Source organism: Equus przewalskii, chromosome 9 (assembly GCF_037783145.1).
Source record: "Equus przewalskii isolate Varuska chromosome 9, EquPr2, whole genome shotgun sequence".
Taxonomy (NCBI): Eukaryota; Metazoa; Chordata; class Mammalia; order Perissodactyla; family Equidae; genus Equus; species Equus przewalskii.
The window spans coordinates 24,419,377-24,446,039 of NC_091839.1; the positions used below are offsets into that span (position 1 = coordinate 24,419,377).

The following is a 26,663-nucleotide window of genomic DNA, read 5'->3' on the forward strand; positions in this document are numbered from 1 at the left end:
TCTTGTTGCTGCTAATTCTGTCTCTGACGATTGATTTCTCTGCCCTGGACAAATGGCGTCATCTTTCTTTTCTGATTTTGGCCTTCTGTGGTACCTGGGGGAGCTCAAAAAGGATGAGTTCAGAAAATTTAAGGATTTCCTCAAACAAGAGCCTCTGCAACTCGGACTCAAGCCAATTCCCTGGGCTGAAGTAAGGAAGGCAACCCGGGAAGGACTTGCTAACCTATTGGTCAAACATTATGAGGAACAAGAAGCATGGAATGTGACCTTCAGCATCTTTCACAAGATCCATAGAAAGGATCTCTGTGAGAAGGCCAAGAAAGAGATTACAGGTGAGGGGGTCTGGGATTGTGGGATGGGACAAGGTTTCTTATAACGAGCATCATGTCCTAATTTTGATAAATGATCTCGATGCTTATCTACAACAGGGCCAGAAGGTACTATGGGACAATGTTCATTTCTTCATCTCCATATTCTTCCATGATCTTTGATTTTCAGGATCACATGGAAATTGTGTTAGGTTAATCTTGGCAGTGGTTAATCTTGGTAGTGATTCTCAGGAGTGATTTTTGCCCTCTAGGGGACGTTTGGCCATGTTTGTAGATATTTTTTGTTGTCTCCATTGGGCATGATGCAGGAGAGTACTACCTGCACCGAGTGCTTAGAGGCCAGGGATGCTAAACATCCTGGATGCCCAAGAGAGTCCCTCACCGCAAAGAATTATCCAGCCTACAATGTCAGTAGTGCTAAAATTGAGCAACCCTGTACTAGAAGAATATAGATAATGCTCCATCCAATATGGTAGCCACTAGCTACATGCAGCTATTAATATTTAAATTATTTTAAATCAAATAAAAAATTTAGTTCCTCAGTCACACTAGCCACTTTGCTGAATAGTTCCATGTAGCTACCATATTGGATAGCACAGAACTTACCATTCCCTTCTCACAGAAAAGGACACTTGAAATTTACCGCATTTTTCAGCAGGGGACAAAGGTATTAAAAATATACATTCAGTATGCTTCAATTCAGGATCTAAAAAATGTTTAAACAAGTGTGTTTAGTAGCCAGAGCCATATACACTAGACTCAAGTTTTTGGTGGTGGTTTTGTTGTTTGTAGTTAATGAAATTGTAAATAGCCTTTCTCTTCTAACAATTTTCAAGCTTGATTCTTCCATGATGCCCTCCTAAAGTACCTCAGTTTGGAGCATTTAACCTGTTTTTTTTTTTCTTTTCTTCTTAGAAGTATTTCAGGGGATTTTTCATGTCCTCTTCCTTCTCTATTACAAATTTTTTCTACATTGAGGGTTGAGCATCAAACCACACCAGAAATGTGATCTTTTCTAATCCAAGTCACCAAACATTGTTGTTGGACATAGGACATGTTGAAAGAATCATTCAAATATATTTTGCAGGATTGGCTTTTAAATAGGACTTGGCTGGGTATTGCAGATGGGGTTGATAGATTTTGAAAGCTGGTAATGATCGGAATCCTAATGAAGCTTATTCATATGGCACTGATGAAATATGTCAGCCTCTCAGAAACCTGTTTAACAAAAGGCAAATCCACTACCTTGTTGCATCATTTGGGGCATTCTTAATGCTATATCAGAGCCTAATAGAGAATTAGGTTCATAAGACATGATGGTGCTCATAGGTAGGTGGGGATGATTTAGTTGATGGTAGCATCATTCTTAACTGTAGGAGATATCATCGTCCCTTTCCAAATTGAACTGTAAACCCCACAACTTCCTCACATTCTAGATCCCTTCACAATGCATGTTTTGCTCCCTCATGCATGATTCCTACAGCCTGTGACCTTCACAATATCCCTATAGTACTAGGAAGCTCAGCCTTACCTTCATTTACAACTGAGACACCTGAAGCTCAGGGAGACTCTTTCCTTCCCCAGATCGCGTAACTAGGAGGAGTTGGTACCAGGCTTCAACACAGGTCATTGAACTTGAAGTTGAGGGTTCTTTTTATAAAATCTCTCAAGTGCTCTAATATACTGAGTTTTGTCACTGTTTTTTGCTTCTCAAAAGCAGTCTATATGGAGGAGAACGTTCCTTTCATGTGGCAACTCAATATAACAAAGGGTGTTGCTAAAGTAAGCTGTAAACAGGTCTGAAAATGGATCGTCCTTTGGAGATGTATGCCTTTATCTTCTTTCACTAAAGAGGGAGAAGGGGTTGTGTGCCCATTTAATTCCCATTAGTGAACAATCAAACATGTAACCCAAATTTCCGGAACAGGTGAGAAGACCAAGAAACTAGAAAACACTGAGGGGTGGGCAAAGAGCTTTCTAAGCTTAAGAAGCTAATGGGATCCTAACCAACATCAGGTGGCATCGTTAGCAGCTGAGAACTTCAGGAGACTGAGAGACTGGGAGAATCCACTGTTCTCCCCGTGGGTTAATGTAGTGTTACCTACTGTTACACGTAGTGCTAGGTTATAGCCCTTACCTATGTTCTATCAAACCCAATGACAGTTATGCAGGGGTAGAGTGAAAACTTCCCTCCTACAACAGCCCCCAGATCCCTGTCCATCAGCCACCATTTACTTGCAGAAAACAAAGATCATAGCAGTTATTTAAAGAAAACATAATTTTATAAGGGGGTTTGGTGTTTCCAGAACTTCTAGAAGAGCTGAAGAATGGGGTCCAAGCTGGTGCTCTAGAAATGACTCCAGGAACTACACCACCTGGGACCTGCTACCCTTATTGCAATTAGGAAGGTGAATGATAGGAAGGCCACCAATGTAGCCATGATTCAGAGGTTGGGAAGCTCACTAGTGTAGCTGCTCCTTGAAAACCATGATGATAGCAATTGGAGACGGGAATGGAATTACAGAAAAGCCTCGCGTCTCCATGTTCACAGCAACCGGCAGCAAAACTGTTGGAGCAGCAGAACATGGACTCCATTCCTCTTCTACCTTCCAGTGTCAGGAGCACATGTAAATTGCAGGACTTAACCTGTACCTGCAATCTTAGCAGCAAGGGAATCTGAGAAGGGTGGTAGTTTTTATGTTTGTTTGTTTTTAGCATTCTGCTCTTAAGCATACTCTCTAGATCAAAGTTGGAACAAATACTGAGCACCATTCTAGCACGTCTATTGCATCCAGTTTCTCTTCTAGAGGTAACTGCCTGTGTCAGGTCTTTCAGATCAATTTCATACACAGAAAATCCCTTGAATGGATAAATGGGTACATACTAGAGACACTGTCTTGTTCTTTTTCCACATAAAGATGATTCCATACTTTCAATATCTGCATAATGTTCCATGGTTCCATAAATTATTTACCTGGCCTTCTGTTGACGGTCATACAGTTCTTTTCTAGTGTTGCTATAATAGCAGCAATGAATACCCATGTGTGCATGCGCATGTGTGTGTATCTAGAGCAGGGTTTGGCTGCGTTTTTCTGTAGAGGGCTGTAGAGTATACATTTTAGACTTTGTGGGCCATACAGTCTCTGTTACAACTACTCATCTCACCACTGTGGCAGGAAAGCAGCTGTAGACAACACTACATGAACAGTATGACTGTATTCCAATGAAATTTTATTTACAAAACAGGCTGTTGCCCAGCTTTGGTCTGTGGGCCACAGTTTGCAGATCCCTGAGAAGATACATTCTGAGAAGAACAATTGCAGGGTCAAAAAGTATATATATATATGAGTGTTTAACTTGGATGTGTTGTATGTGTGTTTTTCTCCTCCTGTTCTCACTGACTCAGGACACACCAAGACATATCAAGCTCATATACAGGAGAAGTTCAACAATATGTGGTTCAGAGAATCTGTCACTAGGATTCATGACTACTTTGACCAGAAAACCACCCAGAAAGAACGTGAGTCTTTGGAACGTCTTTTTGCCCCTAAGGAAACTGGAAAACAGCCACGAACAGTGGTCTTTAAAGGAATACAAGGGATAGGGAAAACGACGTTTCTGATCAAGTTGATGTTGGCCTGGGCAGAGGGCAGCCTCTATCAGGAGAGATTCTTTTATGTTTTCTACTTCTGCTGCCGGGAAATGAAGCAGTTGACACAGACAAGCTTGGCAGCGCTGATTTCTAGAGACTGGCCCAACTCCCATGTTCCACTAACGGAGATCATGTCCCAGCCAGAGAGACTCTTGTTCGTCATTGATAGCTTTGAAGAACTGAAACACAACCTGGATGAACCTGAGTCAGATCTGTGCAGCGACTGGATGGAGCAGCGACCAGTACGGGTGCTCCTGAGTAGCTTGTTGAGGAAGAAAATGCTCCCCGAGTGCTCACTGCTCATTGCAGCTGCACCTGTGTACCCAGGGGAAATTGAGGATAGGTTGGTGTGCCCAGAAATTAAAACATTCCTGGGATTCAGTGAGAGTGAGAGGAAGCAGTACTTCTGCTGTATATTTCAAGACAGGAATAGAGCCATGGAAGCCTTCAGTTTTGTAAGAGAAAATGAACAACTGTTTTGCATGTGCCAAATCCCCACCCTTTGCTGGATTGTGTGCACTTGTCTGAAGCACGAGATGGAAAGGGGGAAAGATCTGGCACTGACCTGCCGACGTACCACCTCTCTTTATACTTCTTTCATCTTTAACTTGTTCACAGCCAAGGGCACTAGTTGTCCAGATCAGCAAAGCCAAAGCCAGTTGAAGGGCTTGTGTTCCCTGGCTGCAGAGGGCATGTGGACCGACACGTTTGTATTTAGTGAAGAGGATCTTAGGAGAAATGGGTTAGTGGATTCTGACATTCCTACATTGCTGGACATGAAGGCTCTTCAGAAGTACAGAGAATGTGAGAACTCATACCTGTTCATCCATGTGTGTGTCCAGGAGTTCTGTGCCGCCATGTTCTATTTTCTGAAGAGCCACATCGACCATCCAAACCCAGCTGTTGGATGTACAGAGACACTACTATTTACCTATTTAAAGAAAGTAAAAGTACATTGGATTTATTTGGGGTGTTTCATGTTTGGCCTTTTAAATGAAAAGGAGCAACAAAAGCTGGATGCGTTTTTTGGCTTCCACCTGTCCCAAGAGATACAGCAGAAATTTCGCCAGTGTGTGCAGCGCATAGGTGAGAGTGAACATCTTCAAGGAGAGGTGGATTTCTTGGCATTGTGTTACTGTTTGTTTGAGATGCAGAACGAAGCCTTTGTAAAGTGGGCAATGGCCCTCTTCCAAGACGTTACATTTTCTATTGTTGACAGTGCAGATTTGGTGACTTCTGCCTACTGCTTAAAACACTGTTCTCGCTTGAGGAAACTTTGGCTTTCCATCCAAAATGTCTTTAAAGAAGAGAATGCAAACAACCCCACGTGAGTCCATCCAATGACTTTCTTTCTATCACCTTTTCAACATCTGTCTATATTCCCAAGTGGGTTTTGCTGATGGAGTTTTTAATATAGGATCATGGTTAGGATCTCACCTTTTCTGTCAAACAGACCTCAGCTCAAGTCCTGGCTTGACTCTGTATGAACTATTTGACCTTGTCCACGGGGTTTTCCCTTCCTTTGTTGAAGTTCCTTCATTGTAAAAGGGCAATAATGGTAACTACCACATTGTGAGGTATTGTGAAGATTGAATGTTGAGAGCTCATGTGAAGTTTTTCCTACACTTCACAAGTATTAGCTGATAGGTACTTATAATTAATATTTGTATCATTCCCATAGGACCACATTCAGATTCTTTCTTGACTTCTCAGCTAAAAATTAACTTTTAAAATTAATTCTTACAAGTTTTAACTCACTTAATACTCGTAAATATCAGATGAGGTAGATTCTATTATCATGTTGCAGGTGAGATGACTGAAGCAAAGAGAGCACATAAGCTGCCCAGGTTAAGAAGTGGTGAAGGCTCGGTTTGAGCCAAGGCAATCTTCCTCGAGAATGACAGCTGTACTGTGCTGCCTCACCTTTTACTATAAAACTGCCTGCATATAAGGCAAGGTTTTGCAACCTTGGCACTATTGACAGTTTGGGTTGGATCATTCTTTGTCGTGTGGGGCTGTCGTTTGCATTGTAGGATGTTTAGTAGCATCCCTTGTCTCACCCACTAGATGCCAGGAGCACCCCTCCCCCAAGCTATAGCAACCAAAAATTTCTCCAGATACTGCCCAATGTTGCCTGGGAGAAGGGGACAACATTGCCCCAGTTGAGCACTATGAATATAAGATAGCTCCCCTGACTGACCTTATTCTGTCTGACTAAACGTGAGTCTGAGTCAGCTGTTTCATGTTCAGGTAGATAATCTGTTATGCTTATGATATGAATGGCTTGGGTTGACTATTTACCCATGGAAAGCGTTTCCTTTCTCCTTACAGGTCAAATTACAGTTTCATCTGTTGGCATCATGTCTGCTCTGTGCTCACTACAAATGAGAACCTCACAGAACTCCAAGTGAGTGACAGCAGCCTCAACGAGTCAGCCTTTGTGACTTTGTGTAATCAGCTGAGGCATCCCAGCTGTCACCTTCAAAAGCTTTGGTAAATTGGAGATCCACCTGGATTGAGTCTGTCATGGTGATAAATTCATCTTACCTCCAGATTTCCAGCGAGGCCAACTGCACAGGCAAAGAATTGCAATCTAGGGGCCAGCCCAGTGGCACACTGGTTAGGTTCGCACATTGCACTTCAGTAGCCTGTGGTTTGCCGGTTCGCATCCCGGTGTGGACCTACACACTGCTTGTCAAGCCATGCTGTGGCAGGCGTCCCACATATAAAGTAGAGGAAAATGGGCACGGATGTTAGCTCAGGGCCAGTCTTCCTCAAAAAAAAAGAATTGCAATCTAGAGCAGAGTTTCACATGCCATTTCTCTTGCTGTGTCACATTTTCCCATATTCATTGAAGTGAGTGTCTTAAGGTCACAGGGCTGTTAAAGGGCAAAGCTGGGTTCTGACCTCAGAGCTGATCAATTGCAGAGCTTCTGCTGGTGGCTATTGCACCTGCTGCTTCCTTAAATGTTTGAGGAGCATTCTGTCAACCAATAGTTGAGGGCCAATTGGGTGTCAGACTTTGTACTAAATCCCAAGAATAAAATTAGGTTGAGAGTTATGGTCCTGACCTCTAGGAACAGACGGTCGTGTGGCTTGGTTGGTTTCTGTTTCCCTGCCGTAAAATGTACAGATATTTCCCTGTGAGAGGTGAATATAAAAGAAATGAGAGAACATGAGATTCTGGTTATCTGGGAAGTCATCCTAGTCAAGGATTTTAGAATATCGTCTCACATGTTGTGGAGCTTAAGGATTCCAGAGAAAGGGAGGAATACACAAGAGCGATATTCATCTGGGAATTTTTGTGGCAGAGATAGCTAGGTGCCCTTACCACCACTAAAGTGTGTTCCCCCATTGTAGTGTGGTGTTGTCTCCAGCCAAGTGCTTCACATCCAAGGGTCCTTGGCATCTGAATATGGCTATGTGACTCCTTCTTAGCAATAAAATATCAGGAGAAGTGTAGCTTCTATACCAAAGCCCTTAAGGAAGAGACTGGGGTCTCTATGTGTGCATTCCTCATTTACTAGTTGAATGGTGAAGTCACAAGACAGACAGAACCTGTGTCTGTGGTTCCGTAGAGGAGTGCTTCTCACACTTTAATGTCATTAAAATGGAAATACTGCTTCAGTGGGTCTGGGGTAGAACATAAGATTCTGCATTTCTAACAAGTTCTCAGGTGATGCTGATGTGGCTTGTCCAGGAACCACACTTTGAGAAGCAAGGGTGTAAAGCAGTAATTTCTTAATATTGTCTGCACACTAAAATTGCCCAAGGACCTTTAAAAAAGCTCTTCATGGGCCGGCTCCATGCCTAGTGGTTAAATTTGGCGTGCTCTGCTGCAACAGCCTGGGTTCACAGGTTCGGATCCCAGGCACAGACCTACACCACTTGTCAGCCATGCTGTGGTGGCAAGCCACATACAAAATAGAGGAAGATTGGCAAAGATGTTAGCTCAGGGACAATCTTCCTCACCCAAAACAAAAACGAAGTTCTTCAATCCCAGGTCAAGCCCCTAAATCAACTTATTAGAATATCTCCATGTTATTTCAATGTGCGGCCGAGATGAAGAACCACTGTCTAAGAGGAAACCCACTCCACCCCCAATACTTGCACTGAACCATTACATGAGAAAAAAATAAATTGTGTTAATCCATTTAAATTTGAAAGTTTGTAACGCTAGATAGTGTTACACCAGAGTGTCTCAGCCTTCACTATTGACATCCTGGGTCGGGTAATTCTTCATGGTGGGCACTGTCCTGTCCACTGTATTTAGTAGCATCCTGACCTCCACCCACTAGATGCCGGTAGCACATCCCCCAGTGTGACAACCAAAAATATTTCCAGACCTTGGGTGATTTTGCCCCCACGGTACAAATTGGAAGATTGAGAACCACTGAGCTACATAATTGGATCGTGAAATTAGGTTATCAGTTAATTGCAGGTCACAGGAGACATTCGAGACAGGCGCTCAGGCAGTGTTCTCAGGTTTTGTTGGATGAGACCTATCCAAACTTTTTGTTATTTTTTCAGGATAAATAACGTTTCCTTCTCTGCTGAGAGTTGGTTTTTCTTTGAGGTGCTCACGCTTAGCCCGGATTTGAAATACCTGAACCTCAATGGCACAGCCCTCTCCCGTAAGGATGTGAAGTTGCTCTGTAACGCCTTGAGCAATCCAAAGTGCAACGTGGAGGAACTGCTGTAAGTCTCTGTGTTCACGAGGCTCACTGACCTGATTCCAGAGAGCACGGCACCATTTTCATCTGTCCACTTTAGTCCTCTCTTCTATTAGTCATATGCAAACTTAACCTCCTGTAAACTTGGGATTAGAATATGGGCGTTAAAGTTTCTAAATTGGTACAACCACTATGGAAAACGACTAGCCTATATTCAGCTTTCGTAGGTTCTGGCATTCTGTATAACCTAGGAATTCCACTTTTAGGTGTACATTTGACAGAGTTGCATGCATAATTTTGCTGAAATATAAATATTAAGACATTCATGACAAATATCCATAATACCTGAAAAAATGGAAATACTAAGAGAAACTCAGATAAGAGAACCGTGGTTATATTTTCAGTCCCTGAGAATGAATATTTACAATCATATGCAACAATTTGGATGAATCTCACAGACATTGTTGATGGAAATGAGCCGAGCTTAAGAATATAGCATGTGATTTTATTTATATAAGATGCAAAGATGGGCAAGACTACAGTATCGGAGGTTAGGATAGTGGCAGGAGGTGATGGATATGTTCTGCTTCTTGACTTGGATACTGGTAACACAAGGGCATTCAATTCATAGCAGTTCATTGGCCAACACTTAGCATTTGTTCACTTTTCTGTATGTACGTTACACTTCAAGAATGTTTTTTCAATCAAGTAAGGATTCCCTCTAATACTAATCCTCTGTTTACTTTCTTTAATACCCCCATATTCAGATTTCTCCACTCAACTCTTTATCTGCCCTTATCTGGGCTCCCATTAACCAAACACACAATCACCCAAACCCATTTCTTAATAGCTTCACCAAGATATAATCCACATACTAAACACACCCTTTTAGAGCATACAATTTAGTGGTCTTGGTACATATTCACAAGGATGTGCAACCATCATGACTATCGAACTTCAGAGCATTTTCGTCACCTCAAAAAGAAACTCCAGACCCTTTAGCACTCGCTACCCATTCATTTGTCACCCTGGCAACCACTAATATACTTTTAGTCTCAATGGGTTTACCTATACTGGACATCTCATATAAATTGAATCATACAATATGTGGTCTTTTGTTAGTGGCTTCTTTCACTAGTAAAATGTTTTCAGGGTTCATCCAAATTGTACCATGTATCAGTGCTTCATTTCTTTTTATGGCTGAGTAATATTCTAGTGTGCTGATATACTGTATTTTGTTTATCCGTTCATCTGTTGATGAACACTTGGGCTGCTTCCACCTTTTGGCCATTGTGACTAGTGCTGCTATGAATGTCATTGTTTTAAACACCTGTTTTTCAATTCTTTGGGGTGTACACGTAGGAGTGGCATTGCTGAGTCATATAGTAATTCTATGTTCAACTTTTGGAGGAACCAACAAACTGTTTTCCACAGTGGCTGAACCACTTTACATTCCCCCCAGCCATGCCTGAGGGTTCTAATTTCTCCATGTCCTTGCCAATAGTTATTTTCCATTTTTTGGTTACAGTCATCCTAATGGGTTTAACGTGGCATCTCATTGTGGTTTTGGTTTGTATTTGCTAAATGACTAATGATGTTCTGCATCTTTTCATGTGCTTGTTGGCCATTTTTATATCTTCTTTGGAAAAATGTCTATTCAACTCCTTTGCACATTTTTAATTGGTTTGTTGGTCCTTTTGTTGAATTGTAAATATATGTTGAGTTATAACACTCTGGATACAAGTTATGATATACAAGATACATGATTAGAAAATATTTTCTCCCAGTCTGTGAATTGTATTTTCACTTTCTTAATGATGTCCTATGAGACACAAAAGCTTTTAATTTTGATGAAGTGCAATTTATTTTTTTCTTGCCTCTAGTGTATTTAGTGTAAAATCTAAGAAACCATTGCCTAACCCAAGGTCATGAAAATTTACTCTTGTGTTTTCTTCTAAGAGTTTTAAATGTTTTAGCACTTATATTTAGGTCTATGATCCATTTCAAGTTAATTTTTATATGTGGTATGAAGTAAGCAAACCCTATTTTTTGCTCTTTGAAAATGTCTTTAAGCTAGAAACCACTTTAAAACCATGCATTGCCACAGCATCATCCTTAGAGAAATGTCAGGAGCCATGGACTAGGTGACTTCCCAATTACATTTTCATTTCTTGACAACTATCATAATTGTTTCCATCTTTATTCTATTGTCTTTGGGCCTAGTTTATACTTCTTGTGGCAACCAGAGGGAAGGAGAGTGGCTAAAGTAATGGAAAACCATAATTACTCATAGCGCCAACCAACTCAAGCAAGCCATCAAATCATGAGCACGTGGGACTCCAGTTGAAGGGTCCTCTGAGGAGGTGCTGCTTGAGCAGAGACCTGAATGATGAGGATCCATCTAAGCAAAGGCCAGGCAAAGAGCATTCCACTCAGGGTGAACAAATGCAAAAACCCTAAGTAGGATAAAGGAGTTTGGGGGAAGGAGATTGGGGGAACAGCAAATATGAATACCTACTTTGAAGAATAACACCCAATGTGGGTCAAGCAACTGAAAACAGCCAGTGTGGCTGAGACACAAGCATTGAGGAAGAAGCCTTGTAGATCACATGATATATTTTGGGCTTTTCCTTAAGTGCAGTGAGAAGTCCTGGGGAAGTTTAAGGCACATACGGATAATAACTGAGTCTGTATGTGTCTCAAGTTTAAAGGATGGGTCATGGGGATCAATACAGAGGCAGGGGATCAATGAGGTTCTCAAGCAGAGCAAACAAGTGCTTCCTCACTATTATAGGATTAGCAAGAAGAATGAGTCAGGGAAATAGAAACCAATGGAATGTACCATTTTCTCTTTCCTACAGGCTGACAAATTGTTGCCTTTCAGCTGATGATTGTGAAGCCTTCACCTGGGTCTTAAACAGCAACAACAAGCTGAAGCTTCTTAACGTATCATACAACTACTTGGACAAAGGCGTGCCCCTGTTGTGTAAGGCCCTGCGCCACCCAGACTGCGCTCTGGAGGTCTTGGTGTAAGTGAACATTGGGAGCGTCCACCATGGAGGACCATGGCAGCAGTTTGAACTTTGGCCAAATCCATCCATTGATGGAAGCAACGTAGCACAGATCTTAAAGTGTAGGCTTCAGCATCAGAAAGACTTGAGTTCCACTTGTGGATTTACCACTTATGCACTGTTATCTTGAAAAAGTTATTTAATGTCTGTCAGCTTCAGTTGGCTCCTCTGTAGACGGAGGTGGAAAATTCTGTCCTAGAAGTCTCATGAAAATTAAGTAAGATTATACAGAGTACATAATCAAGTTTCTAAAGATGTTAGACTGGATTAAAGTACCTACAACACACGCAGATACTTCCTTACTACCTACTAACTTTTACTTGTTACTAGTTTGTAAAGTGAACTCCCAGCTGTCAATCCTTGCTGTCAGCAGCTGTCAGACAATAGCAGAGCAAGATGTCCTTGGACGTGTTGACCTCATTTAATTCGGAGTGTGCTTCTCCTGCAGTAATAGGATGAATGAACAGACTAACCTAGAAGCAAAGTTTAGGTACATAGAAAAAGGACAGAGGAGTTAATGTGTTAGAGAGTCAACTGATTACCTATTAATACAGTTCTAATATCTTCAGTTCATAGTAGGACTTGTATAAAAAGGAGGTGATGGGGGGCCGGCCCCATTGCCGAGTGGTTAAGTTTGCACGCTCCACTTCGGCGGCCCAGGGTTTCACTGGTTCGGATCCTGGGTGCAGACGTGGCACTCCTCATCAGGCCATACTGAGGAGGCGTCCCACATGCCACAACTAGATGGACCCACAACTGAAATATGTCCTGGGGGGATTTGAGGAGAAAAAGCAGAAGAAAAAAAAAGAAGATTGGCAACAGTTGTTAGCTCAGGTGCCAATCTTTAAAAAAAAAAAAAAAGAGGTGGTGGGAAATATGCACTTATGTATATTTGGGGCTTTTTTATACACAAATATCCTTGGTTGGAGGAGATATAAAATTATAGGTTACCTATAATATAGGTTACCTTTGGGAAATAGAACTGGGAGATTGGGAGAAGCGAGTGGGAGGGAAACATTTCTCTGTTTATACTTCGGGATTTTTTGAGATTACAACTACATGAAAGTAAGGATATTCTGAGAATAAATCAAGAAAATTAGAGGAGGTACACTTGCAGCCAAAATGGAGGAACAGGAACTGAATTTAACCTGCCACCTAAAACAACCAAAAATAACCAAGTAAATAAAACAATAGTTTAAGACAAATTAATTTTTACTTGTCAATGTTTGCCAGGGTCTTGTAAAATAAAAAATTATTTTAAAATAGCTAAATATCTAAATCATATGAAATATTATAATTTTTCATTAAATTATAATGTTTTTCATTATAATTTAATATCATACAGCCTCTAAGGTATGAAATAGCATTTTAAATTGAGGTTCACTTTACTATTGGAAAAAATTGCCAAATATATATATGGCTTAGTTTCTAAATATAATTTTTAACAATGAGAAAATAGGCTCGTAAGATGTCAGAATATAAAATTGTGAGATCCTCAATGGCTTGAGTTTTATACTAGGTATCAAAAACACAAATGCCTAGAGGTCGCATAGAATGGAGATCAACAGAAGATGCAAGCCGGGTGGGGTCTGCGTGAGAATGGAGATCAATGTGGCCCGTCTACAGGAAGCAGTTCCTCCTTCCATCCTAGCCCATCACATTACAGCATGGCGACATGGATCCAGTGTTGCCAGATATCTAAATTTTCAGCAGAAGTTAAAAATCTGGATTTTATATAAAACTTTATTGGTGTTTAAATGTTGGCAACTAATTTTTAAAAATATAAAGGTGATGGCAAATTTTAATGTCTGTAGACCATATATAGTTCAGCTTGGGACCCCTGCTTTATATTTTGCTGTACCTTAGAGTTTTTCCCAAGTGCACATGCATCCCTTTAAAGCCATGACTTTATTACTATTTTAAGGAATAGAACTTAAAAAGTTGAAGAGGATTTTACACATAAGGTAATCCAATACACTTCACCAATCCAGGAGGGAGCATTATCAGATGTAGAATTAGAACCAAAATTTTCTAAGTCCTTTTAGAGAATTAGCTGTGCCATTGCGTGCCGTCTTTTTCCTCCTACATTACTTTGTCGGTTTTATTTTCTAATCCCTCTATCGTGTGAGTAAGAAGAAATGGAGGGAGGTATTTTCAGATAAGCTGGAAATGGATGGCCTCAGCTGAGGATTTTGTGTATATAAGATTGTATGAATACGACCTTTAATGTGGAGCCAAACAAAGCTCCCAGACACATCAGTTCCTTCTTCCCCCGTTTCTCCCATATATTTGTCCCCACAGCTTGGGTTACTGCTACCTCAGTGGACACTGCTGGAAAAGCCTCTCTGATGCTCTTCTGTGTAACAAGAGCTTGGTCCATCTAGACCTCAGCGCAAATGTCCTGAAATATGAAGAACTGAAACTTCTCTGCGAGGCCTTGAAACAGCCAAGCTGCCAACTACAGTCGCTGTGGTAGGTGCCTTTGAGGTGTACTTTCAACACCGACCCTCCTTTTCAGGAGGCTTGGATGGCTGAGAAGGCACCTAGATTTGAGGAAAGTCTTGGCGTCGGTGCCTCAGGATGTGAAGGTTAAAAATTACTTGTTTCAGATTCTTGTAGGGATGTTGAGGTGAAAAAACTCTGTACCTTGACTCTTCTGTCACAGATTTAGTGTGTTGTAAATGGTCATTCAGCTGAGCATACAAAAGGACTCAGACAGAGGAATTATGGCAGGGGGCTCAGGGATGGTTTTATGGTTAGATGTTTGGCATGTGTCCTACAAGATGTATAAGTTTCGTCAGGTGGAAAAGGAGAACTGAAATTCCAGGTAGAAAGGTTAAAGATGGGGATGTGAGAACTGCTAACAAATCTGGGAATTAACATGGATAAAACAAGGGATACTTGATAAAGGAATATGAACAGTAAGAGAGTAATAAGCAGATAATGAAAAGACAATTTCATATTAAAAAGTTGAGAAATAGTTGGGTAACCTTGTGATAGTGGTGGTGGTGTCTTGGAGTTACCAATTGGGATAGCATTTCATCATCAAATGTCTCTTTCCTGAGAAATCAAGAGACTTGTGGGATTAGACAGAAGCATTTTACCTAATCCATCATGAAATCTCAGCGTTTAGAACTGTGGATTCCTTGCTTGGAGGGTGTGTTAAATGATGTGACAAAAGTACCAGGCATGTTCTTGACCTTGTAATGGTGGGTTATGTTATCTGGCTCAATCCTTGAACTGAAAGCTACTAAAAATATCAGATGTAGTATATTTTAAAAATATTAAAATTATCTGGAAGCTGAGCCAGAAGTAGTCTATGTAGTAAACTAAATGTAGATCACTTGAGGCGGTCCAAAAATCCATTTGGGATATATTTATTTAAAACAACCTTAAACTAGCACTGCCTCTAGACACCTGGAAAAAGCAAGTGCACATCTTTTCTGGAGGTAGATAAAAGCATAACGTGATCTTTGGCCTCAGCTTATTCCTAAAATGATCTTGCAGGGTCCATGAACACCACACAGTTAAAATAAGCTAAAACACAAGGAAATACAGCACTGTGAGCAAGAACAAAACAAAGACACCCGCCAGACTGCAGAAAGTGGGAGTGACCAGACTCATCTATAAAACCATTATGCTCACTATTTTAAAGAAAAAGAGCATGTTTAAATATCTTAGGAAAAAGGAAGCCATAAAACAAAATCGGCAAATTGAGAAAGCAAATAAAATGGAGCATCTAGAAATTATAATACCAGAAATGTAACAGATGGGTTGAACAATAGATTAGACATAATTACAGAGCAAATTAGTAAAACAAAATATAGGTCCTAATTATCTAGAAGGCAGCATGAAGAGAGAAAAAGATGTGAAATGAAGAGAGATTGAGACCTAGAGGATAGAGCAAGATGTTGTGGCACATTTAATGGGAATCCTAGAGAGAGAAAATGTTTTAAGATGTAATGGCTAAAACTTTCCCTGATGAAACGTTTGAATCTACAGATTCAATCCTCCAAATTTGGCCCCAGTAGGATAAATAATGGAGAACCTGCAGAACCACACATATAAAGATAGTGATCTTACAACTTCTACACTGGGGCTGGGGGCTGGAAGAAGGCATAACATTTAAAGGAAGGACAGAAAGAGCTGGGTGAAGAGGAGCGATGAAAACAAGAAGGCAGTGCAATAAGATCTTCGGTATGCTGGGGAGAAATTGCCAACCGATAATTTTATAACCAACAAAAATCAGCAGGAATGAGGACAAAAATATATTTTCAAAAAAAATTTGTTTCCCACCATCAGATCATCACTCAAGGTAATTCTCAAGAATAGCCCTCATGCAGAAGTTAGATAATTCTAGGGGGAAAAAGACGTAGAACAAAGAAGGTGGTAAATCTGTAGATGTATTTAAATAAAATATGAACTGCTTACAAAAATAATATTGTCTTTAGGATTTAAAGGAAAACTAAAATGTACAACGACAGTCACATAAAATGTAAATTAGTGTTTTAAAGTCCAAAAAGAGGGTAAAAGTATTTATTAATTTGAGATGTTTACAGGTTAAATACAAATATAGAAACTTCTACAAACTTAGAAGAAGAAAACCAGAAAGTGTTTCTAACTCCCAAATCAGCAGAGGAGAGAAGATGGAATGATGCAAATATCTCATTAAAAGAAAGCAAGAAAGGGAAGAAAAACAAAGGAGCAGATACAAGAAAATACAAAACACAGCAAGATGTGGATCTAAAATCAAATATATCAGTAACTGTTCAATATAAAAAGATCAAGTATTTCAGCTAAAAGATCAAAATTATCATACCAGATTTTTTTAAACCTAATGTTTATAAGTGACATTGAAATATAATGAGGTTGTGGTTGCATAATCTTGTAAATAGACTAAATGCCACTGAATTCTTCACTTTAAAATGATTGATTCTGTGTAATGCGAATTCACCTCAATAAAAAAATGAGACAAATGGTAACAGTGAAAGGATGGAAAAAATATACCATACAAATTAACCAAAAGAAAGTTCATGTAGCTACATTAAGCAGACAAAATAAACTTTGGGGCACAAAGTATTATTGATATGTGTATTATTTGCCTGATGCTATTTTTGAAATTATCCTATGTAATTGAACCATAATTCTTATGAGGTCAATGTAATTATTTCCCATACATCACCCATGAATCAAAGAAGAAATCGTAATGGAAATTAGAAGATACGTTGAAATGAAAAAGAATATACTTCACCACAAACTGAGGAGATGAAGCTGAAGCATGTGTGTATATTACAAAAAGAACAGCTGAAGCATAATGAACTAAGTACCCATCCTAAGAAATTTTTTCTTTCTTTTAAATGAACATTTGCATCTAATTTTCCTCTGCATCCCCATTTCTCTTCCTTTTTTTTTTTTTTTTGATGAGGAAGATTGGCCCTGAGCTAACATCTGTTGCCAATCTTCTTTTTATTTTTTTGCTCCCCAAAGCCCCACTACATATCCTACGTATCCTAGTTGTAGATATTCTAGTTCCTCTGTGTGGGACACTGCCACAGCGTGGCTTGATGAGCAGTGTGCAGGTCCACACCCAGGATCCAAACCAGCAAACTCTGGGCCACCAAAGCAGAGCATGCCAACAACCACTCAGGCACGGGGCCGGCCCCAAGGAATTTTTTTAAATGACAAAAGAAGCCCAGGAAAAGATAGAAGGAAATAAAAATGGGAGCAGAAATTAATGAAAGAAAACAAACACACTATATAAACTGTCAGGAGGTTAAAGTTTGGTTCTTTACAAAGACTGGCGAGCATCTTGTATCTTAGCTGTCCAAAAGAGGAATGCGAGCCACACATGTAATAGTGCCTAGTAGCCACATGTTTAAAAACTGAAAATAAACAGGCGAAATTAATTTTAATAGTAAAACTTATTTAACTATATATCAAATATTATCACTGCAACATGTAATCAATACAAAATTATTAATGAGACATTTCACATTTTGTACTCTTTAAACTCTGGAGTGTGTTTTGCACTGTAGTACATCTTGATTGAGACAAGCTACGTTTCAAGTGCCCAGTGGTCACGTGGCACAGTCAGCTACTATACTGAACGGTACAAAAACGAAAAGAAACATTACTACAGATGCGTTGAATAATTAAGAGAATTTTATGAGCAGCTTTACACAATAAACCAGAAAGTCTAGATTTTTTTTCAAAACTCAGTAAACGTCTAGAATAATGTCTTGCCAAACTGAAGAAGAAAGAAAAATGAATAGTTCTAAACCATTAAAGAAATTAAATCAATAGTCAAATCTTACCATAAAGAAAACTCAGAGCTTGGAAGTCTTCATCAGTGACTGCTACCAAACACTCAAGGGGGAAATAACGCCAGAGTTACACGAATTCTTTCAAGGTTGGAAAGATAAGACATACTCCTTGCCATCTTTTGAGCCCAGCATAATCTCGATACCAGAAACCAATAAGAATAACATAAGAAAGAAAAAGGACAGACCAGTCATTCATGAAATGCATAACACCAAACAGCATGTTAGCAAATAGAATCCTGATATGTTAAAAATTAACATAATGACCACGTTGGGTTTATCCCAAGAATATAAAGTTACTTCAGCATTAAAAAGATCAATGTAATTTACTACACTGATTAAAAATAAATATCACTATCATCTAAAATACAGAAAAAGCTGTGAATTAAAACACAATATCTGTTTATTATAATAACTTGAAAAATTAATAACTGGGAACTTCCTTGAACTGATAAGGAATAGTTCAAAAAATCCAAAGCAAGCGTTTGTTTAATTATAAAGAGAGAAAAGCTTTGTCTTTGATGTCAAAAAAAGGTAAGAATGTTGGCTATAACTTCTAATCTGCCTTGTCCTGTAGATGGTGGCAAGAGCAATAAAGAAAGAAAAATATAATATAAAACCCGCAATCCTTAAAATGTTAGAAAGGAAGAATCATCTAATTCTATGCAGATGATATGATAGTGTACATAAAATTTTTTTTAATCTGTAGCTAAATTATCAGAATGAATGAATCCAATAACCTTCCTTTAAACAAACAGTATACAATTTCCTAGAGACCAACAAGAAGCATTAAACTAGTGGAATTAAATAAAATTACCATTTACACTAGCATCAAAAAGGAATTACCAAAATTAAAAGATTTTGTTAAAAAATTACCCAGGAATAAGGCTAACACAATACATGAAAGACAGTTGTAGAGAATATCATCAAATGATAGTGTAATGTGGGAAAAAGGAAAGAGGTCCCATGTTCAAGGATTGAAATACTCAGTATTAAAAGTCATTTCTCCACAAACTGATTTTCATTTTAATGAAATCCCAATCAAAATGCAATGTTTTCTTGTGTTGTGTTGAACTTGAAAATTAGATTTAAAAATGTAAATGAAAGGGCCAGCCTGGTGGTGCAGCAGTTAAGTCCACTTTGGCAGCCCAGGGTTGCTGGTTCAGATCACAGATGTGGACCTATGCACTGCTCATCAAGTCACGCTGTGGCAGGCGTCCCATATATAAAGTAGAGGAAGATGGGCACAGATGTTAGCTCAGGGCCAGTCTTCCTCAGCAAAAAGAGGAGGATTGGCAGTAGTGAGCTCAGGGCTAATCTTCCTAAAAAAAAAAAAAAAAAAAAAGGGAGACCTAGCTCTAAAGATAGAATGACATTATAAGGTTTTAAAAATTAAAAGCAGTGTAGAATTCAGAGGCATGAATAGACCAAAGACACAGAACACACAGCCCATGACAGACCCATCCACGTGTGTTCGGACTTTGCATTGTGGACAACTGTATCACAGATCACAGGGGGAGGACAGACCTTCAGCAAATGATGCTGGGATGATCACCCATCCATAGGGATGATAAAAGTATAGTGCCTTGGCATCTTTCTTTTCCTGATATCAAGCAAAAATTTAGTAACCTTTGAGAGTACCTCCACTATTCTCTTGCAGTTTATTAAAATGTTGTATCACTGCCCGTGGCTGTCAAGACCTTGCCTCAGTCCTCACCAGCAACCAAAACCTGACAGGTCTGCAAATTGGGTACAACGATATAGAAGATGTTGGTGCGAAGCTGTTGTGCGAAGCTCTGACACATCCCCAATGTCGCTTAGAGAATCTTGGGTGGGTATTCTCAAAGTCGTGATTGTGTCTTTGTGGGTGGCAAAAGATGGAGGGTGCATGGCCAGAAAGAGAAAGAAAAATGAAAACCCCGTCAGGGGCATGTAGCAATTAGCTGTGCTGGCATAATAAACTACTGCAAAACTTAGAGGCCTCAAGCAGTGAGCACTTACAATCGCTAGCTGGCTCTGCTGGTCTGTGCCAGGCGTAGCCGACCTCGAATGGGCGTGCTCAGGAATCGGTGGTTCCCTGGGGCATTGTTTGGTCTAGGGGGGCCTCACTATCAAGTCTGGAGATGCGTGGCTGTCTGTGAACTGAGGAAGGCAGGGATGGCTGGACTGCATATCTCTCGTGTCTAACTGGGTTGCCTGGCCTTGTGGACATGGCATCTGTTACCAGTTTGCTTGGGCCGCCATAAAAAAGGACCACAGACTAGGGGGCTGACGCAACAGAAATTTATTTTCTCACAGTTCTGGAGGCTGGAGGTCCAAGATCAAGGTGTCAGCAGGGTTGGTTCCTTCTGAGACCTCTCTCCTAAGCTTGTAGACGCCAGCTTCTCCCTGCGTCTTCGTGTGGTCTTCCCTCTGTGTGTGTCTGTGTCCTGATTGCCTCTTCTTATGAAGACACCTGTCCTGTTGGATTAGGGCCTGACGTGACAACCTCATTTTAACTTAATTGCCTCTGTAAAGACCCTACTGCAAATACGGCCACGTTTTGAGTTACTAGGGGTTAGCACTTCAACTTAGGAATCTTTGGAGGGACGCGGTCAGCATCTCAGGGGTTAAAGAGCGCAAGAAATGTGCAAGGTGTCGGCTCAGAACTCACAGAACCTTCCTTCCATTGTTTCATATCAGCCAAAGCAAGACACATGGGCAGTCCAGATTCAGGGGCTGGGGAAATAGACCCCAACCCTTAGTGGAATGAGCCGCAAAGCCACACTGCCATGGGAGTGGGTTCAGAGAGGAACGGACAATTGTGGCCGCTTTTCCAATCTAGCCCAGAGCAGTAGTCAGATGTCATAAACCCTGGGCTGTGAGACACTGTACTTGGAGGCTAAGGGGTGAGCCTTGGATAAATGTCCAGCTCACATGCCACCCACATGCCACCCTCTTCACCCTGAGGATGGGGCCACTTCTCACCGTGTGTCTTCTGTTGCAGGCTGGGTGCGTGCAAGTTAACTAGTGCCTGCTGCGAGGATCTCTCTTCTGCTCTCACCAGCAGTAAAACTCTGAGAAGACTGAACCTCAGTGGAAACGCCTTGGACCACGGTGGGGTGGTGGTGCTGTGTGAGGCCCTGAGATGCCCAGAGTGCCCCCTGCAGGTTCTCGGGTGAGCTGGTGCTGGTTCTCCCTGTGGGGACAGTCCTCGGGGCTCACGAGGGACTGACAGGGACCCAAGGTGTGGAACTATGACAGTCTAATCTCATTGCATTTAAATGCAAATGATGTTCCCTGTCTCAGGGTTGTTGCAGGAGTGAAAGATGACGTAAGTCCCTTATTCAGCACAGTAACTGGTGAACCGCAAGTGCCCAGTAAATGTTGGCCCTTGGTACTATTATAATACAAATCATAATTATAATACCTAAATATGTATAATTAGATAAATTATAATTATACTTAATATATTTTATTATATTTATATTTAAGTTCATTATATATTAAAATAAAAATTTAGTATAATAAATTATAATTAGACAATTATAAATGTAATATGTATAATTCTATATTATCAATTATATATAATTATAATTATAAAATCTAGCAAAATATCTAAAAATATTATAATTTTTATAATTATATTTATAATTATAGACATATAATTTAATATATATTTTTAATTGTTGACTTAAATATTTATACAGTCATGCACCACATAAGGACATTTCAGTCAACAACGGATCACATCTATGACAGTGGTCCCATAAGATTAGTACCATAGAGCCTAGGTGTAGGCTACACCATCTGGTTTGTGTAAGTACACTCTATGATGTTCACACAATGACAAAATCACCTATTGCTGCATTTCTCAGAATGTCCCCATCATTAAGCAACGCATGGCTGTAATTATATGTATAATTATGTCTGTAGTTATAAATATAATACAAATTATATACTATATGTTATACCTATAATTATACCTAAAATTAAATTGTTATGTATTTTATTTATAATTATAAAGATATATTTATATAAGTCTATAATTGCAAATACTACAATTATAAATACCACAATTATAATACAAACTATATATATTATTTTATCAGATAAATATTATTTTACTAGACAACGACATAATAAATCCTTAGCATCTTTCTTTCTTGTGCATTTGCCCCTACCCTTTTCAAACGTACATGAGATCAGGCGCAGTCACAGGTAGTCATTAGGCCGTTTCTTTCTAGAAGAGAGAAATACAAGATGTTGGGGTAAAACTGGTATAACTCCAGCACTAAGAATATTACCTTCTTTTCTGTCTTGTGAAGCTATAGGTCCATTTCTTTAAAGTCCATCCTTGTAAATCTACATCTAGAAATTTCAGGTGCCTGGCACGATTTCATTCTCATGGTAACTTGTGCCAAAGACTCGGAACGCAGAGCGCCACAGGTGACACGCCACCTAATGGGAAGACTGGGACCGTCCGTTATTTTCTGAGTCATGGAAGTCAGTGCTGGGGTTCCAGCTTTCCCAAGTTTAGTCCTGTAGTCTCAGGCAAGACATTTTCCTCTTCGATTATCCGCCTTCCACGGGAAAAATAGGGAAAATTACTTGACGTGGTCGTTATGAAAATATAAATTAGATAATATGATAAAAATGATGGAACCAAGTAAGTGAGTTTCCATGTCCTCTGCACCCTACTCCCACCGTGGACAGTCTCACAAACGTGTGTGTAAAGATGAACGGTTGCTTGAGGGGGCGTACCACACTCCAGCAGTCAGACGAAGCTGCTTGGGACAGTTGCAAAAGAACAGACACCAACAGAGACAAGAGACATTTATACCCACAGGAGAGCCAAGACACAATGATCCTTAACCCTCCTGTTTGTTTCAAAGCAACAACATAATGCCGCGTGCACGTGCAGGGGCTCCAGAAGCAAACTGCTGGATCTGTATCCTGACTCCACCGCTTGGCTGTGTGACCTCAGGCCGATTCCTGAACTTGCTTAGCCTCCATGTCTTCCTCACAAATCAAGTCGATAATGGTATCTCATAGGTGGTTGTGAAATTTTAATGACATATGCAAGTGAAACCCTGAGCAGAGGGCCTGCACCAGGCACTTGGATAATGAAAGCTGTTAGTATTTTATCTTTTTAAAAATAAAAATAGCTTCAGTCTTTCTCCCTAGCTTCCTGCCTTCTTGTCCCAAATCCTAATGTTTAGGTGGAATCAGGGCTTTCTACCAGACAGGACATTTTTTCTGTCCAGTGATGAGTTGAAGCCAGCTGCTGCCAGCTGGTGAGAACCCTGTGTGTGTGCAACTCTTCCTCACTCTGTGTTTAGTGTCATCAAGTTGGCAGCTTGAATTCAGCCGTGGTTGGAGAATCTACACCACAGAAATGAGCAGCCCTACAAACCAGGGTTTTTGGGGGGTTTTTGTGAGCCAGCTGTTAAACATTTATCAGCACACCACTGCATATAGCAGATGTGTCTTTCCTCTTGGAGGCAAGACAGGGAAGGCTTGTCCTAGGTTTGTCCAGGGAAGAAATGATGGAGAAAGATGAGATGTGGAGAAGAAAGAGGCATAAATTAAAGAGAGCCCCTTTATATTTTACCAGGCTGAAAAAAGATGAATTTGATGAGGAAACCCAGAGACTTCTGATGGCTGAAGAAGAGAGAAATCCCCACTTGACAATTTTCAGTGGCTAATGGAACAGAGACAGGAGCAGAAGGGCAGAAATCAGATTGCGAGCAAGCAGGATTCATTCAGACTCAAGAGCACCTATGGAGGATAAGTATTGGAGCCCTTACTTATACCTACTCTGCACCCAGTAATCACAAGTTACTCACACTGATGGAGCCCTGATTTTTCTGGTACCCCGTGCAGATGTGTTTCATACGTTGTGTGTTAATGGGGTTTTTATATTTGCTTTGCGGCTTTGGGCAAGCCACTGAAAGACCTGCAAGGTAAAATTTCTATCCTGTCTTACAATGACATTTTAAACACTCAATAAAGTTTTTATATCTTAAAAAATTTTGTAAAATCTTGACATGTGATTTGCTACTGGTGAATGCCTGGAGCATGTAGATTGAAGAAACTGTGGTCCTTTCTCCACATTGGCTTAGAAAGATGCTGGCCTTATTGAGATCACTGGAAACACAAGTTTAATTCAGGCTTTCTCTTCCTTTGCCTCTTGATGGTTTTTTAAAAGTATGTTTGTAAGGGGCCAGCTCAGTGGCATAATGGTTAAGTTCGCATGCTCTGCTTCAGCTGCCCAGGGTTCACAGGTGCGGATCCCGGGGGCTGCCTAGCACTGCTCATCAAGCCATGCTGTGGCAGCATCCCACATACAAAGCAGAGGAAGACTGGCACAGATGTTAGCTCAGCGACAATCTTCCTCAAGCAAAAAGAGAAAGATTGGGGGCCAGCACCACAGCCAAGTGGTTAGGTTCGCACACTCCACTTCAGTGACCTGGGGTTCGCTGGTTCAGATCCTGAGCACAGACCTGGACACCTCACAGTGGGCCATGCTGTGGTGGCAGCCCACATGGAAGAGCCAGAGTGACCTGCAACTAGATACGCAGCTGCGTGCTGGGGCTTTGGGGAGGGGAAAAAATAAAAGAGAGTGGAAGATTGGCAACAGATCTTAGCTCAGGGCCAATATTCCTCAAAAAAAAAGAGGAAAAAGTACGTTTTTAAAAGTCAGAAAAGTACAAATCCCTCATTCTCTCTACCTAAGAGAATAGATGAACCTGAAGCTCCTTTTGACCACCAGCCCTGGCTCCTCCCCTGTCCCTAAACCCCACAAGCAACCCTATCATGAGATTAACGGGTATCCTTCCAATACCACTCCTGTACTTCCATATACTAGCATGCACCCATCGACAATATGGCATTGAGGGTTATTTTAATTACATGAAAGAAACCACACCAAATGCATTATTCTGCAAGTTTTTTCATTCTGTTAGTCTATGCACGTTGATACACATAAGTATATATACATGTGTGTGTATCAACATGGATAGGCTGAGTGAAAAATCTTGCAGAAAAATGTATTTAATGTGATATATACATCTATTTACATGTTGTATAGACATACACGTGTGTATTGTTTATATCTCAACGTGCATAGACTAAAAGTGAAAGTATGTATATACGATGAAGTACTTATATACGATGCCATTCTGTGTGTCAGGTTAAAACGATGCTTTATGATTCTATCTCATCGAGTCGTGCTTGTTCAATGGAATAAACAGAAAAGGTAGAAGCAGCATAAAATTAGAGTGGTATATTTACAAGACTCTACAAGTTAGCGTCTGCAAAGCTGTAAAACAGCTCAGTCAACCTAAGTTGCAAGCCCAGGACTGTTCCCAAAAGAACACCCAGGAATTCTCTTTTGCCTCTTTCCAAGTTTTGGGTCATTTCTCTGACATTGCTACTATTAACTCACTGCCTGACCCATTGCATCTCCTATTCTTTAGCCTCGACTCTAGTTTTCCTCTTCCCATGGGGGCTTATGACTCCTAAGACACTCTGCTCTTTTTCTCCTCCCTCCAAATGATGATCTCCTGGGATTGGGAGCTGGAAGGAAGGTTTAAGGGTGGGAGTATTTCACTCCTGAACTCCCATGCCATCAGTTGAGGAGTTAAGATTGGGAAAGTCAGCAACCCAAGTGTTCATCAACAAAGGAAGGGGTGAACAAAGCATGCTACATCCATACAATGAAATATCGTTGAGCCTTAAAAAGGAAATCGTGTCACGTGTTACAACATGGGTGAACCTTGAAGACGTTATGCTAAGTGAAACAAGTCAGTTACAAATGGACAAATATTGCATGATTCCACTTGTATGAGTAGTCAAATTCTTAGAGACAGACAGCACAAAGGTGGTTGCTAGGGGCTGGGGAGACAGGGGCAAATGGGGAGTTATTGTTTAATGGGGACAGAATTTCAATTTGGGATGATGGAAAAGTTCCAGAGATTGATGGTGGCGATGGTTGCACGATAGTGTGAATGTACTTAATGCCACAGAACTGGACACTTCAAAATGGTTAAGTGGTGAATTTGTATTATGTCAATTTTACCTCAATAAAAAGATCACAAGAAAAAGAAAAATACTGGGAAAGTCAGTTACTCTCTCATCTGTGAAATGAAGAAGAGGGAATTCATCCTTCCAGGGTTTCTGTGCAATAGAGGTGAAAGCATGTAAAATCAGCTTGAAGAACCAAAGAACATATCCCCCTAGCTGTCTTAATTATGTTATTGGGATGTCCGTTCCCACCCCCAAGGAGGCATGTTAGCAATTGCCCCTAACCAGTTCTCTTTTCCCTCAAAAGTCAGTAGAAAAGGATATGTTGATAAAGTATTGAGCTATATATGAAACATCTAACTTACAAATAGAGATTCTTGAGGTGACAGGATTGAAAAGCAACATTTACAGGTGCTTACCACATGCTGAGCATTTTACACACATTATTTTGTGTAACTTACAAAATCTCCGAGGTTGGTGCTATCAGACCCATTTTGCAATGAGAAAATTGGCTTGAAGAGTACAAGTCATTAGTAACTAGTTAAGAAGCAGTGGTGCCACAATCAAAACCCATTCTGAGTGGTTCCATTCCGCAGAAGCTGTTTGTCTTG

At 40.3% G+C, this 26,663-nt stretch overlaps 1 protein-coding gene across 1 annotated transcript; it reads left to right on the forward strand.

Moving 5' to 3' along the window:
• The first annotated feature begins 52 nt into the window (after positions 1-52).
• On the forward strand, positions 53-24,057 carry NLRP4 (NLR family pyrin domain containing 4). The gene is made up of 9 exons (XM_008527184.2): positions 53-332; positions 3,736-5,308; positions 6,313-6,474; positions 8,512-8,679; positions 11,516-11,683; positions 14,027-14,197; positions 19,706-19,876; positions 21,032-21,202; positions 23,642-24,057. The coding sequence occupies exons 1-9, from the start codon at positions 53-55 to the stop codon at positions 23,730-23,732; spliced, it is 2,955 nt and encodes a 984-aa protein (XP_008525406.1). The 3' UTR covers positions 23,733-24,057.
• Positions 24,058-26,663: the final 2,606 nt, after the last annotated feature.